This window comes from Myotis lucifugus, unplaced genomic scaffold (genome assembly GCF_000147115.1).
Source record: "Myotis lucifugus unplaced genomic scaffold, Myoluc2.0 scaffold_0, whole genome shotgun sequence".
In the NCBI taxonomy this organism is placed as follows: Eukaryota; Metazoa; Chordata; class Mammalia; order Chiroptera; family Vespertilionidae; genus Myotis; species Myotis lucifugus.
This window is the reverse complement of record NW_005871048.1, coordinates 56,350,893-56,366,077: the sequence shown is the minus strand read 5'-3', so window position 1 is coordinate 56,366,077 and position 15,185 is coordinate 56,350,893. Positions and strand designations below refer to the sequence as shown.

Genomic DNA, 15,185 nt, shown 5'->3' with positions numbered 1-15,185 from the left:
ACCAATAGTCTATATTCTATTTTCAACATTGAATAGGCTATTCTTGTGTACCTATTAAAAATAAATGCACCAGATTACAACAAATGACCAGAAAGAACCGATAAACATCTTCTACCTAGGAACAAAGCGATCTCTGTGTTCCAGCAGATTGCCTATTAAAACATTTTATTGATCTCCTTACATTGGATTTGAACAATAATTTAAACAAATATTATTGGCATAATTTTTTAATGAATATCTTCTGCAGGGACAGGATCCAATCATAAAGGCTGAGAATAGCAAGTAAAAAGATTACAGGAGAACTGAGCTTGCAAAAGCTGAAATCTGGTTTAGTTGGTTGCTCTTTGTTATGTTGTATTGCTTTATGTTTGTTTTGTATGTTCTACCATTGACAAGCACACTTCAGATCCCTATATTTACATCTAATACAGAAAAGTAAATTAGATTACAGACACCAGAACAAATTGATAATATGAAGAAATATGTCAAAGATAGCATTCCTTTTTCTTTACTGAATTCCAGGCACATCGATGACCAACTTTCCATATAATTAGGCTGTGGCTCTGCTCTCTCCTTCCCAGCTACTGCTTTTCAGAAATGTGTTTTCTGGTTATGAACTAGAACAAATAGTTCAAATCTTTGAACAAATGTTTTATATGTTTGAACGAATAGTTTAAATTTTTTCAGATATTAGTGACATATTCTAATTATTATTATTTTAATCTGCATAATAAAATCAGCAAGTACTAGGGAGACACATATATATGAGTGCACTTCTTCACTTATTCTAGCTTATGGTGGAGTCATGTATTTTTTTATTGAGGCATAACTAATTTATCATTACAAGTTTGTTTTGGACTTACTCTCAATTTGACTTCAGTAAAAACAAAAAGAGTTCTTCAAAAATTCATTGAACTTTAAATACGTTCAGCATTAAATAGGTGTGAAATGAGACATGTTTTTTCAGAACCTGTAAAGCTATAATCAACCCTATAACTTGGGAAACCATGATTACTAATGAGGTGAAGCAGAGCTAACAACAGCTGTTAATTGTACCCATAATCACATGTTGCAAGTGGCAGATGTATTTCAGAAAATATGTTTGATGAACAGATTTACTGGTGGGTGAGAGTTAGTTCCCAAGCTTTCCCTGGAAAATGTTTCTTCATGATGCTTATAGCCTATTTCTGCTCTGGGGATCAGTCATCCTCCTAAATGCTTGGGATGACAATGTTGCCTCCTTTTATTGCTGCATTTTCACACTATGATTGGATTTCTAAAGCATTTATTTCATACATTTCTATGCTAACAGAAAGCAACCTATATGCTATATTTCCAGGATGGCTTTATACTTTGGCAGACTTAGCAGCATAATTTTAGGAACATGATTTCAGATTAATTTGTTCTCAATATTTTTCTTCTGTCATGATTCTTTAGTTTTTACAGGTAAAATTGCTATTCATTTTTTTTCAAGAGTTGATACCACATAAAAAGCAAATGTTTCTGGGATAGCTATGAACTTAAAAAATTTATCAGCCACTTTTATATACTGTGAAGCAAGGTTGCAAATTTCGCTATTAGTTTTTGACCCAGAAATTTTACTCCTAAAAAATGTGTCCTCATGATGTCAGATATAGGTGTCCTCATGATGTCAGATATAGGACAGAATATATATATATATATCTCCAAACAAGCTGAATTTTTGTTAATGATGTATCACCTACATGACAATATGTCAGTTTTGCTAAGTGAAAGAAGTTACACAAAAGAGAATAAGCACTGCATGATTTCATTTGTATAAATTCAAGAAAATCTAATTTAGTCAGATCAATATTGACAGAAAGCAAATTAGTGTTTGGCTGGGGCCTGGGTTGGGTTCCAAGAAGTTTGAGAGGAAGGTATTGCAAAGGAACATGAGGAAAGGATAAGATATGTGTACATTATACTGATTTGGGTGATGTGTTAATGATGTATTAAAATCTCAGAGTTTACTGAATCAGACAATCTATAATTGTGCAGTTCTTTCTTGGTCAATACTATCTCAATACATATGTTTAAAGAGAAGAATAAAAATAGAGCTATAATTTTCTAAGCAAACATGTTTATAGTGTGAGCTTATGTAATTCCATATTGTGGGCAATGGAAAAAAGCAAAGAGAAATGAGACCAAATTCTGTGGGATAAAAGCCATGTTTTGAAAGTAGTGGGTGCGACATCAGAGGAAGGTGGCCTGAGAGATCCCTGTGGTCTCTCCCCTTGAAGTCTCAACAATCTGAACTGCTGTAACTCAACACATGGTTTCCTGATCAATGCACAAACATGCCTGAGAAATCTGTGAGTTGAAACATCTACAAGTGAGCAAAGGGAAACAAACTGGGGCGGTGAGAAGGGAGAAAAGTTGAGCTAAGCCATGGATGCAGCCCTGTAGCCTAAAGCTCGCAGCGGGGCTCAGCCAGGAGGGAAGGAATCAGGGTGTAGGGGCACTGCCCTCAGTGTGGAGAAGCAAGGAGATTCAGTGGGCATTCCTGCAGGAGTGGGCAGTACAAACTGGTTAAGTGTTTTCAAAAGAAAGCTTTTCAACATTTTCAAGGTATCTTTTAAGAACATTTCTAGAACATTTTTAAAATTTGTTTAGATCACTTATAATTTGAACTACCACTTAGCAAAGAGGGACAATGAGATATAATCACAACAGTCAAGGGATTAAAAATCACAGACTCTGAAGACTGACAGCCCAATTTTCAAACCTTGTTTGGCCACTGACTGATTTGGCAAGTTATTTAGATGTTCAGTGCTTTCATCTTACCATCTTCAGAAAGGTATAATAATAGGACCTACCCTATAAAATGATGAGTCAAACTAAATAATATTTGCAGAGCACTTAGAAGACAGCCCAGTTAAGAGTCTGTGCTATGAAAATGTTTGCACTTGGTCATGCATTAGACATTGTAATTTTTTTCACACGGCTTGTAAATGGTGAGATTATTTTTCTGCAAACTTTACATTTTCTCAAAATACTTACTGTATGAAATTGTTTGTGGCATCTGGGTCATATGCCGTAACTTGCCCAATGATGCTGCCCTCCTTTACATCTTCATCGACCTCTATTAAGTAAGAAATTTTACTGAACACGGGAGGCTCATCTATATCTTCCACGGATATTTTGACCACAGCTGTGTCCTTGAAAGGTCCCATGTGTAGGAATCGTGGATCTGGGTGTGTGTTACTTGCATCCACTCTTAAAGTGTACAGCATTTTGTTTTCAAAATCTAAATTCTGAAGTTAAATAAAATAAGAAAAATTAGTATAGCATGGCAGGCATAACAACGGAAGAAAAATTCAATATTTAATAACTAGCTCTCTTAATGGAACCAGTAATTCTGGTTAAATAACTTCCCCAATTATTGCTTCATAGATCTATCAAATAAGTCAGTAAGTATGGTTAAACTTTACACATATTTATAGCATATAACTAAATATTATCGTATACACATTAGTACTGATCTCCTCTTAGTAATACATTTCACATTTTGGTGTTCACAGGTTTGTTACCTTATGGATATATAGGTTATTTATTATTTTTATTACTATTATTATTACTAAATTTATACAAAGTTAAAACTAGAGGGGAAAAATAGAGATTTTTCAAACTATTCATATGTCGCTTCCTTAGGTCCTACATTTCTAAAATTGGTATTATGAAAAGAAAATATATCATTCATCTGAACACTGTGGAAAGCAAGAGGTAAATAAAATCAAGCGATTGGGGCAATAGAAAATAATCAATATTATCAATATTTAGCTGGATTATCCCATGTAAACTTCATAATCTTCACCCACACTGCATTAAAAATCAAAAAATCCAACAAAAAACACATAGCATCTTCAGGCCTCATCACCTTGAATAGAACATCACATTTCACAATTTAAATATGCTAAAAAGTACATGAAATAAAGCAAGGGCTGCGTGCCTACTTTGCATGCCATGGAGAACCATGAAATAGTGCTTCAGAGGTTAGCTGACCCTGGTTTGATTGTTGCCTTTATAAGCACAAGCAGCCAAGTTTTTATATCAGTTTTTAAGTGTCAATGATGAAGGCGCTTAACTTACTTGACGTGTAATCACAAGCATCCCCGCTTACATGAAGGATAGACAGCATGTAAAGGATGGAAAAATAAATCCTAGACCTTTTTCTTCCCTGAACTGAAAAGCAAAAATCAACCATATAGCGCTCAATGATAAAATGAAGACAGCGAGAAGAAACCTGTTTGACAGTTATAATCCCTTCCTGTGTATCCTTGTCAGTGATGACATCGAACATGTCAGCTCCGTCTCCTTCAGCAATGCTGTATTCCATCTCAGCATTTTCCCCCACATCGGGGTCATTGGCTTTTATCCTTCCAAGATGTGTTCCGAGAGGGACAGACTCGGGGGAATTAAATTGATACGTACCTGAAAATTAAATCAGAGCTCTTGACATTTCATCTCTCGATAACAAAAATCCTTTATTTCCTTTGCCTTTTTCACTTAAATAAATTAATTTTAAATTGGGAGAGTTTTTCATCATATTGAGCTGTAAGCTGTCAAAAATTATAGATTTATTAAGTTGGAAACATAATTTATAAAGGCAGAACACTCTCATTTTGTAATTGAGAAATATAAGTTCCAGAAAGATTAAGTGAATGTCCCAAGGTCATTCAGATAATTGATGGCAGGCCTAATATCAGAATCCAGAACTCTGACTTAGGGCAAGAACCAAATAAATCTTTTAAATAATTTAATAAACATAAAAATGTGTAATGAAGATGTTGAAAGCGCTAGATAAGCAGTGCATATTTGGTTTCTTGCCCTCTTAAGCATTTATTTTTGTATTCTAAATCAGGGATAGAAAAAATTAACTTATACACAGCAATTTTTAACCTGTTGATGCCTTCAAGTGGGATCTGAATATTTCTGTTTCCTGCAGTTCTAGCCAACCATTATATTTTATGTGCTATCTCTGAAAGCATTTTAGTTTCTGATTATTCAAAATACAAATAGGAAAGAAACTTACAAAAATTTGTCAATGAAAGTTAGAAATGTTTTTAAAACATTTAATATGTGCTGAACTCTATATAAGGCTAGAGGCCCTCTATGTTAATTTATTTCTAATATTTGTTTTCATAGGACCAAGGTGGGTATATTATCCTCAGGAATAGGGCTCAAGAAAATCATCCTGTAAAATTGGGGAAAACAGAATGCAGAAGGAAAGCTCTCTGACTTCAAAGTCTGTTCTCTTTTAAGTTTGGTTGGTGGTTAAGAAGAGGGACATCTGCCCGGCCAGTGTGGCTCAGGAGATCACAGTTTGATTCCAGGTCAGGACACATGCCTGGGTTGCAGGTTCCATCCCCAGTGTGGGGTGTGAAGTTAGGCAGCCAATCAGTGATTCTCTCTCTCTCCCTCTCCCTTCCTATCTGAAATGAATACAAATATATATTTATATTTTAAAGAAGAGGAACTTCTAAATATAACTGCCTGGACTTAAGTTGCCATCACTGGCCAAGTTAGTTAAATTCTCTAACCCTTGATTTCAATATTTATAAAATGATAATGATAGCAATAGACTCATAGGTTTGTTATGAGGATTGCATGAAATTATGTCTTTAATATGCTTAGCTCAGGGGCTAGTTCTTGAACATTTTTAACTATTATTATTATAATTCCAAAACTTTTGCTAAGTTTACAATAGATTATAGAATGATAGAATGGCAAGCCATTTGAGAATTCATTAAACCATACTCTTGATTTATATTGAAGGAAACTCAAAACAAAGTTCAGATTTATGTTAATTCAGCTTATTAATTATGTTTTTTAGCAAACTTTATTTTTTTAACATTCATTATATGTTTAAGTCCACCATCCAAAGCTGAATCATCAAATATTTTAAGTTTGTTTAGCCTGGAAAAATGCTTTACTATATTGGAATCAATGTCATAAATTTAAATTTGAGGTCCTTAACTGAACATTTTAAGATAGGGGCCTTTATATGTTTATTTCCTGCAGAATGAAAACATTTTTAGCAAAGCCTGGGAATCTGCTTTTGTAGGACCTCATAGCATACAAGATGGTGATGACTGAAAGAGCACTGACTGATTTAACCTTCACCAGTGGTAGCAGACACCAGCAAACTTTAACATGTCTCACAATGCCATCACAACCAAGGTATACTATAACTGTAGGGGCCACTAAAAAGGGGAAAAATGCTGTAATTGAACCAACATGCAGTGATTTTAAAATAGTGCTTCATTCCAAGGACTGTTAAAGTACCCAGTCTGTGTTTTAGAATCAATTAAACAAGGGATTATAATTCTTATGTACAGACAAGAGAATGGAGGAAAGACCCATGATAGACATGGGATTTGAAGCCAGGCAGTCAGATTTGCGAGTCCACACTCCTAAGAAATATGAAACAAAGCAAGTTGATCTTAGTGAAGGTTGAGAATGATCGTCTGGAAAACTTTACAGCTCTTCTAAAGGTAGAAGAGGATCATTAAAGTTGCCAAAAGGACATAATTTCCGTGTGTGTGTGTGTGTGTGTGTGTGTGTGTGTGTGTGTCTTACTACCTACTCACTGATGAAAATGATCATAATGACTTTCACTTTTGTGGGGAATTGTGATATATTTCGGGGACACGTGTTATGCCTTTATGTGTAAACTAGCTGTGAAACCACTATTACAAGTATCAGCCTCTCTTTGTAGTGTGTTGGAGAAGCCTTCCAACATGAGACCTTTCTTACTCTGGGGAAATCGAGGTGGGTTGTTGTTGACATCCGTCAGAGTGATGTGCACTGTGGTGGTTCCAGAAAGGCCTCCCATCTGGCCGCCCATGTCTTTGGCTTGTATAACCACTTGGTACTTCTCTCTGTTTTCTCTGCTCATGTCTGGTAATGCCGTTTTTATTACACCTTTTGGAAAAGTAAAGAAATATTTTATCATTTAATCACTGATTTTTAAAATGGTGCTATTCGAGGTCCATTTTACAGAAGTGAATCATAACAAACAGAGAAAATGTTAGTGTACCTAAATACATATTTCAATCTATAACCACTTTAACATTGTTGACAGAACAGAAAGAATTCCTCTATTGGATACTGCTTAGAAAATGGGTTTTTCTAAATCAATTTATTCTTTTGGTGAACAAAAAATTTTACTCCAAAAATCATCAGACAAATAAGTTCAATTTTGATGGTTGTCACATTCTTTAAATTTGAGTAGAACACATAAAGTGCTGACATTTTGTATTTAGAGTCATAAATTTAAACTCAATAAATAGTCCAGAGTTGATTCAAATAATCTATTTATTTACAGGAAATTTGATTTTATTCCCATGTATAAATGTAAGGAATACATAGAAACAGATACTAAATAGATAGCTTTTAAAATACCAAAAAATTATAAATTAACTGTGCATCCAGATGCATTATGTAATGAGAAAGGGACCAAGTATTAAATGTTGTTACCTGATTCTGGGTCCACTGAGAAATATGGCTGTCCTTGCAATATGCTGTAGACCACTTTGGCACTATTTCCGTAGTTGGCATCATCCGCATCAGTTGCAGTCACTTGTATTACAGATGTTCCTACACAAATGCCCACCCAAACACAGACACTTAAACACATCTCAATTAGAAGCTATCCTTCTGAAAAATGACTGCTGATAATGTAGTGGTTAGACCATGGTTAGTTGTAAGACATTTCCTTAAATGATACTACCTCCAAAAAAATCTTGACTTTTCTCTTTCATTCCTTTTTATTTTTGTAACTTTAAAAATATCTTTATTGTTGAAGATGCTAATGTGTATCAGATTCCCAGAGTTAATTGGAAATATTAGATTTTCACTAAAAAGGGGATGTGCACATGACTCTGAGAATTAAAAAGAACTATGACATGATTTTGAGAGAAACATGGGCAGAGGGCAAAGCAAAGGACAAGAGTCAGTGAGAGAGAAAAAGAAGAGACAAATATATTAAGACAAAAATAAACAGCAAGATTACAGTATATAGAGTATTAGAGGAAAATAATGAAAAGAAGGTAAATTCTAAAAAAAAAATTCATTTTTATTAGATGTTATTTACCCCCAAAGTTAATAGGAATAGTCTTTTAACTCTTTAATTTAAATAAAATTACTAATATAATAAAATTAATATTAGAATTAAATCATTGTGCCTTACTTCAATTATAGAGGCAGCTTTATTATTTGATTACACATGAGATTTAACTGCCAGTATATGAGTTACACATAGTCTGACAGACTTTGTAAGTATCACCCTTTAGTTTCCCTCTATAAATGGTTATTTGTACAAGAAAAAGCAGAGAAAAATCACATCTTCAATATTATCATGAATTTATATTTTTTTAATCAGCAAAAAATTCTAGAAAATTTTATTGTAAAATACAGTCTCCTCCTTCCATTACTCTTATTTGTATCTAAATTTATCGATGGGAGCATTTGAATTAAATAATAAGATAAGAAAAGTGATGTTTTTGAGTAGTTACCAAGAATATAAAATTAGAAGTTTTTCAAACTAGGTTTTGTCTAAGCATAACTCTTTTACAGTAGAGAAAAATAGTAAAGCACTATATCTATCCAGCTATTACTGTATTTATCAACCTTAAAAAAAAACCAGTAGAGTAAAAAAACATCTCTGTGTGTTTTGGAGCAAGTCAGTTTAACTCTTTGGGGCTCATCCTTATGAATTAAAATATATGATTATACCAAGTATTGTATCTTCTACATGTAAATATTGTATATATTTAAAGATAGATACACATACAAAGTCTATGGGTGGGCCAAGGAGGAAGTAATTAATGCAGTGATGTCAATATTAGCAATAAAGGATAATTACTATTCTCTATAAATGGACCAAGACTTACCTATAGTTCTTATCTGTATTTATTAGTACCAAAAGCTGCAACAAGAGCCATACTGTTGCCTGCTCTGTTTTTCAGGTTGTTTTCGTTTTGTTGGTTTTTTTTTTTTTTTTTTGTAATTTTAGAGATGGAGGAAATGCAACTGTCAGTGGTCCAAATTCTGATATTTTCTGCTTAATTTTAAAAAAATCTTCATTATTGAAAATATTATATATGTCCTTTCCTCTCCCCCATTGACCTCTTCCAGCCCCCTACAACCCCTCCCCAGTCCCTCACCACCCTATTGGTCTGTGTCCATGAGTTATGCATATATGCATATAAGTTCTTTGGTTGATCTCTTCCCATCTACCCTCCCACTTTCCCCGCCTTCCCTCTGATTTCTAATATCTGCAATAATAAAAAAGTGTACTGCCTATAATCTGTCTAATGTAAAATGAAATATAGATTGCTTTACAGGAAGGGATTTTTAAACAAGAAAAGCTGTAAGCCTTCTTCCATTCATAAACTTATATATTCTATATTTTATTATGGCAATTGAACAAGAGGACTTTTAAAAAAGAAAAAAAACTGTACATACATGCTTACTCCAGTCCTGTAATAAATTCTCATAGGATCTAGACTGTATTTGTATTTCATATGAGAAAGAAAATATTTTAATTAGGTATGCAGCGGTTGGCAAAAGTAGGCTTACAGTTGTGAGTACTTGAAACAGTATATGCTTGTATTTTTATCTATTAATTATTCTATTATCTATTTGTATTATAACTATAAACCTACTTTTGACTACACATGTACAGATGATAATATTCCATTGAATATGCAAAATAATATGAAAAAACAATGCTATTCAGTTTAAATATCAGATTAGCCAAAGGACATATATACCCATAGACACAGACAACAGTGTGGTGGAGGCCAGGGGAGAGGAGGTGATGGTTGGGTGAAGGTGTTATAGTGTCAATTTAAAAAATAGTCTCTAATAAATATTGTGTTTTTTAAAATGAAATAATGTTTTGAAAATCTGAAGTTATACAAATTTAAATCAATTATTATCAAAATGTATCATATTCAAATATTTCTGTCATCTCAATTATACTTTTTACTCCTATGGGTATATCATGTTTTTGGAGAAGGAAAAATGGAAGTTTATGTACTATTAAGTGTCAAAATATCTGCCAAATAACATATATACAAGAAAAACAATTACGTTTTAGAAAAATTAAAAGGTGTTGCCTGGCTAGCATGGTCAGTGGTTGAGCATTGACCTATGAACCAGGAGGTCATGGTCTAGTCAGGGCAAAGGCCTGGGTAGCAGGCTCGATCCCCCGTTGGGGGCAGGCAGGAAGCAGCCAATCAACGATTCTTTCTCATCATTGATGTTTCTATCTCTCTCTCCCTTTCCCTTCGTCTCTGAAATCAATAAAAAATATATGGCTTTTTAAAAATTAAAGGTTGTTAACTGGAAAATCAAACTGCTTTAGAATGCTCATGAATAGGAAGTTGAGATGGAGAGTATAAATTTTAGATGTATCTTTTTTTCCATTAAAAAAATCTTTAGTGTTGAAAGTATTACATGTCCCCTTTTTTACCCCATAGACCTCTTCTAGTCTGCCCCCACCCCTCCACCCCAGGCCTTCACTGCCCTATTAGGGGTGGGTGGGTGGGAGAAGATCACACAAAGAACTTGTATGCATACAATTTTTAGATATATCTTCATCTCAAATGTAAGCCCCCAAAGAGATCATGATGTAGGTTTGCACTGGCCCACTGTTGACCCCTGTGGACCAGTCCAGTACTTTTCATGGAACTGTACCAGGATAATAGATGTTTAAAAGTATTAAAGAGAACACAACTGCTACATTTCATCCTAGGCTTTATGATTGCATAGGAGTCCTGTCTAATTTGATAAGTCTCTTTCATTTTACTGAAATGAATGCCTGAAAAGGCAGTATAACTGCAGTTTTTTCACACAGATGAGATTTCCTTTGATGTTAGAGGAAATTATAACTTTTATACAAACTTAGTTCTTCCGACTACATGGCACAAAACATTTAACATCAATCACTCAGTAAAGGTGGATATAAATTTATTTTTCCTCCTAAAGAATTTATTTCAGACTGAAACATGTATTAATTATAATAATGTCAAACTTATAGACTTAAAGCTGATTTTAAAATAGTATTCAACTAAATAGCATCAATTTGTGAAAATCAGTTGCATAGTTCGGATATTATGGAAGCTTACTTCACTGAGTTTTATAGGTTTTTTTTTTTTTTTTTTTTTTTTTGTGTGTTTTTTTTTAGAAATATATGATTTAAGGGTCAGCTCTTATCTCACTAACAAATCTAAACCTTTCACAAAAGTAGAGCTAAATGTAGTCAGACACGCAGATAAAAATTATTGCCTAATTGATGGTATTTAAAACTACGGGCAGCCTTAAAAATGAAGCAGGTATTTCCAGTTTGCACAATAGTAACTAAATAACATAAAAAGACTTGAAATGTTGTTGTTATGCTACCAGGTTATTTGATCTTAATTCAGTTGCTTAATCTTTCTGAATCCTGGGTTCCTAATTAACAGAATGGTGGTTTGAAGTTCTATTTCCCATGCCTACAACATTAAGTTGTTTCAGTGATCAAATGAGATGATCAAAAGAAATTTGTCAAATGTAAGAGCATTAGTTGTTATGCAAAACAATTTGAACAAAACTGCCCAAACTGCTAATACTTAGTATTCCTTTCATTTCAGACAAAAATACTCAACTTGACTGCTATTTGAATGGTGGTTTAAGTAGAAGTGAAAATGTTAGTTGAAATGTAATAAAATAATTATTCTCAATAGCGATCAATTTAGATATCAGTTACAACATAACAGGAAACATTAAGATATAAACTGTTGAAAATATTTAGAAGTGAGATAGCTAACATTAAGTAGTAATTTTCAGTTATAGTTGTTATCTTTTTAAAAATATATTTTTACTGATTTCAGAGAGGAAGTGAGAGGGAGAGAGCATTAGAAACATCAATGATGAGAGTGAATCAATGATCGGCTGCTTCCTGCACACCCCCTACTGGGGATGGAGCCCAAAACCAGGTCATGTGTCTTTGTCCAGAATTGAACCCTGGAGAACCCAGGACGCTTATGTCCACAGGCCGATGCTCTATCCATTGAGCCAAACCAGCTAGGGCTATAGTTCTCATCTTGAAAGAGGCCACATATCATGACTGAATGTTCATAATAATTATCTTAGCAAACAAACACACAAGTTAGTTTACATGGATTAGCATATACCTACCTACTCCAGACATTTCAGGAACACTCGCAGTGTATAAGTCTTTTGTGAATTTTGGTTCATTGTCATTTATATCATGGATTTTAATGATAAATTCAGATTCAGGTTCCACCTGCCGTCCAGTCTTTCTGTCTATAGCCTTGGCCCGAAGTATGTACAGGGATTTTTCTTCTCTGTCTAATTTCTTTGCAGCGTGAATATCTCCTGTATTTTCATCTATAACGAATATACTGCCAGCCCCATCTCCTGTTAATATGTATTTTAAATTTCCATCTCCTTTATCTTGGTCAGTGTGAAGCTTCAGAGAAGTAGAAAAAAAAGAGTTCTATAAATATATGCATTGTTATTACAGAAAAAATAATGTTGGCACAAATCAATTTATCTCCACATAACAGCACTGGAACAATGATTGCAATGGTTATGTTAATTTTCACTGTGGGAAAACTAAGCATTTTAGTTTTATCATTCTCAAAAATTTTAAACAATTGTATTTCTACACCATAATGGACCAAATTTAAAATATAACAAGAATGAATATATCTTTTTCAAAACAGTATTTCCAAAATATTTTAATAGAATGTTACCATTACTTAAACCTCTAGTACATTTACAAAAATAAGGTTATTAACTTAGATCTTGAGTATAAAATATTAATATATACTTGATTACATTTAAAATTACTAAACTCAAAAGAAGGGATATAAAGAATTTCTCAACTTATTATGGAGATAAGTTTAGGAAAAAAATATTGGATTTTGAAGTTATTTTACCTCCTTTTAGTATAACATTGTAGATGCACAGGTTTTGTCATCAGAGAGACCAATCAGAGAGAGAATTTTAATCTCATATATTATTCTCTATGGGATTTTGGGAGGGTACTCTTTCAAACACAGCTTTCTCATTTACTTTTTTAAATTGACATTTTGTGTATATATGAAATTTCAAGTGATATAAAACATGCATGACTTTTCCACTGGCCATTAATAATTTAATGAAATTATGAAGATTTTTTTCATAAATTGTATTTCTTCTTCTGATCCATACCCATCTTAGAAATAAACTTCTTAGTGTATAAGGCTGTTCATTGGGTGTTTAAAATAGATAAAACATGTTTGCATTGGAAAATAATCTTAACGTGTTTGCAAACCTAACAATATTCTGAAACTTGTGTCTTAACTAGCTGATGTCTGCTATATATTGTCTTTGAACCTGATGAGGTGCTTGGTAAAGGCAAATATTTGGTAGTGGAAGAAAGTAGTTACAAATTCCAGCTATGATCTCATGACTAGTTACAGGAAATGAGAACTGTAAATTGTCATAAATATGTCCTCTTTATCTGTTAGGAATATATTTGTATGTCTGCATAAGTTAAGCAATTACTTTTTTCCTCTCCTATTCTTTTATTATGCAACATAAGATGAATTGACTATATATTATAGTATTTAAGAATTGTTCATATTACATAATTATATTGAAGTTACAGGATATCAAGGGGAAGAGTACACATGACTTTACCTCTTTTGGGGGAGGGATTAATGTGATTTCAGTATGCAGGATAGTTGTATCATGTTATGTGAAATTACACATCTTGTTATTGTCTTTATTTGGAGATCAGGGAAGCATGTATGGGTATGAAATTGACAAGGAGTAGACTTATGATGGCTAATTTTGTGTCAATTTGCATCATGCAATCCTCATATATTCAGTTAAACATTATTCTGGATGGGTCTGTGAAGTGAGATAATATTTGCATTGGTGAGCCACATAAAGCAGATTGTTCTCCCCGGTGTGGGCATGTATCATTCAATCCATTGGAGGCCTGAATACAATCAAAGTTTGAGTTAAGAGAGACGTTCTCTCTGTCTGGGTGTGCTTGTTCTGCAACAAGGCTTCTCCTGCCCTTAGACTCAACCTCAGACTGGAACTTGGACCTTCAGCTCTCCTGCTTCTCAAGCCTTCAGACTCAGAATGGAACTATATTTTGGCTCTTCTGTGTCTCCAGTCCACCAACTGCAGGTGTTGGGACTTCCTGTATTCCATAAGCACATAAACCAATTTCTTACAAGAAAAAAAATATATTCTATATAATAGAAGCCTAATATTCTAAGTGTCCAGTCGTCCACTCAACCAATCAAAGTGTAATATGCTAATGATATGCTAAGGCTGCTCAATCGCTCACTATGACATGCACTGACCAACAGGGGGCAGATGCCCTGACCAGTAGGTTAGCTTGCTGCTGGGGTCTGGCCAATCGGGACTGAGTAAGATGGGCTGGACATAACCTGAAGCCCTCCCATGGTCCCTCCCCGGCTGGCCAACCTCCTGTGTCCCTCCCTGTCCCCAACTGTGCACTGGTGGGGTCCCTTGGCCTGGTCTGTGCCCTCTCGCAATCCGGGACCTGTCAGGGGATGTCAGAGAGCCAGTTTCGGCCCAATCCCGCTCAATGCAGGAGCTACCCTGTGGTGGTCAGTGCACTTCCACGGGGGAACACCACTCATCCAGAAGCTGGGCTCATGGATGGTGAGCACAGTGACGGTGGCACGAGCCTCTCCCACCTCCATGGCAGTGCTAAAGATGTCTGACTGAGCCACCAGTTGGACATCCACAGAGGGCTCCCAGAGTGCGAGAGGGCTCAGGCTGAGCTGAAGGACCGCCCCCCTCCAAGTGCACAAATTTTGTGCACCAGGCCTCTAGTGTGTGTGTGTGTGTGTGTGTGTGTGTGTGTGTGTGTGTGTATTATACCTGATTCTCTGATTCCCAGACTAATTTACAAGTAAAATTTGTAAAATCAAAGCAACTTCATTCCTAATCAATTTTTCTTTAAAAGTTAGGTGTGGTTTTATTTGTTTATTTATTTTTTTATTATTTGCTTGTTTAAATTTTGTTTTAAGGGCTTTTAATTGCAAAAGTATTCCATAATGTCCAACTGTTACTATCAGCAATACTCATATATCTTAAAAATATATATATATATATATATA

The 15,185-nt window shown here is 34.3% G+C and overlaps 1 protein-coding gene across 1 annotated transcript in view; it reads right to left on the bottom strand.

Moving 5' to 3' along the window:
* The window catches only part of CDH9 (cadherin 9), a 53,646-nt gene that overhangs the window by 13,296 nt on the left and 25,165 nt on the right, over positions 1-15,185 (bottom strand). The window contains 5 exon segments of the mRNA XM_023752601.1: positions 3,022-3,275; positions 4,265-4,452; positions 6,778-6,945; positions 7,501-7,620; positions 12,208-12,502. Of these exon segments, the coding sequence (XP_023608369.1) occupies positions 3,022-3,275; positions 4,265-4,452; positions 6,778-6,945; positions 7,501-7,620; positions 12,208-12,502 (1,025 nt within the window).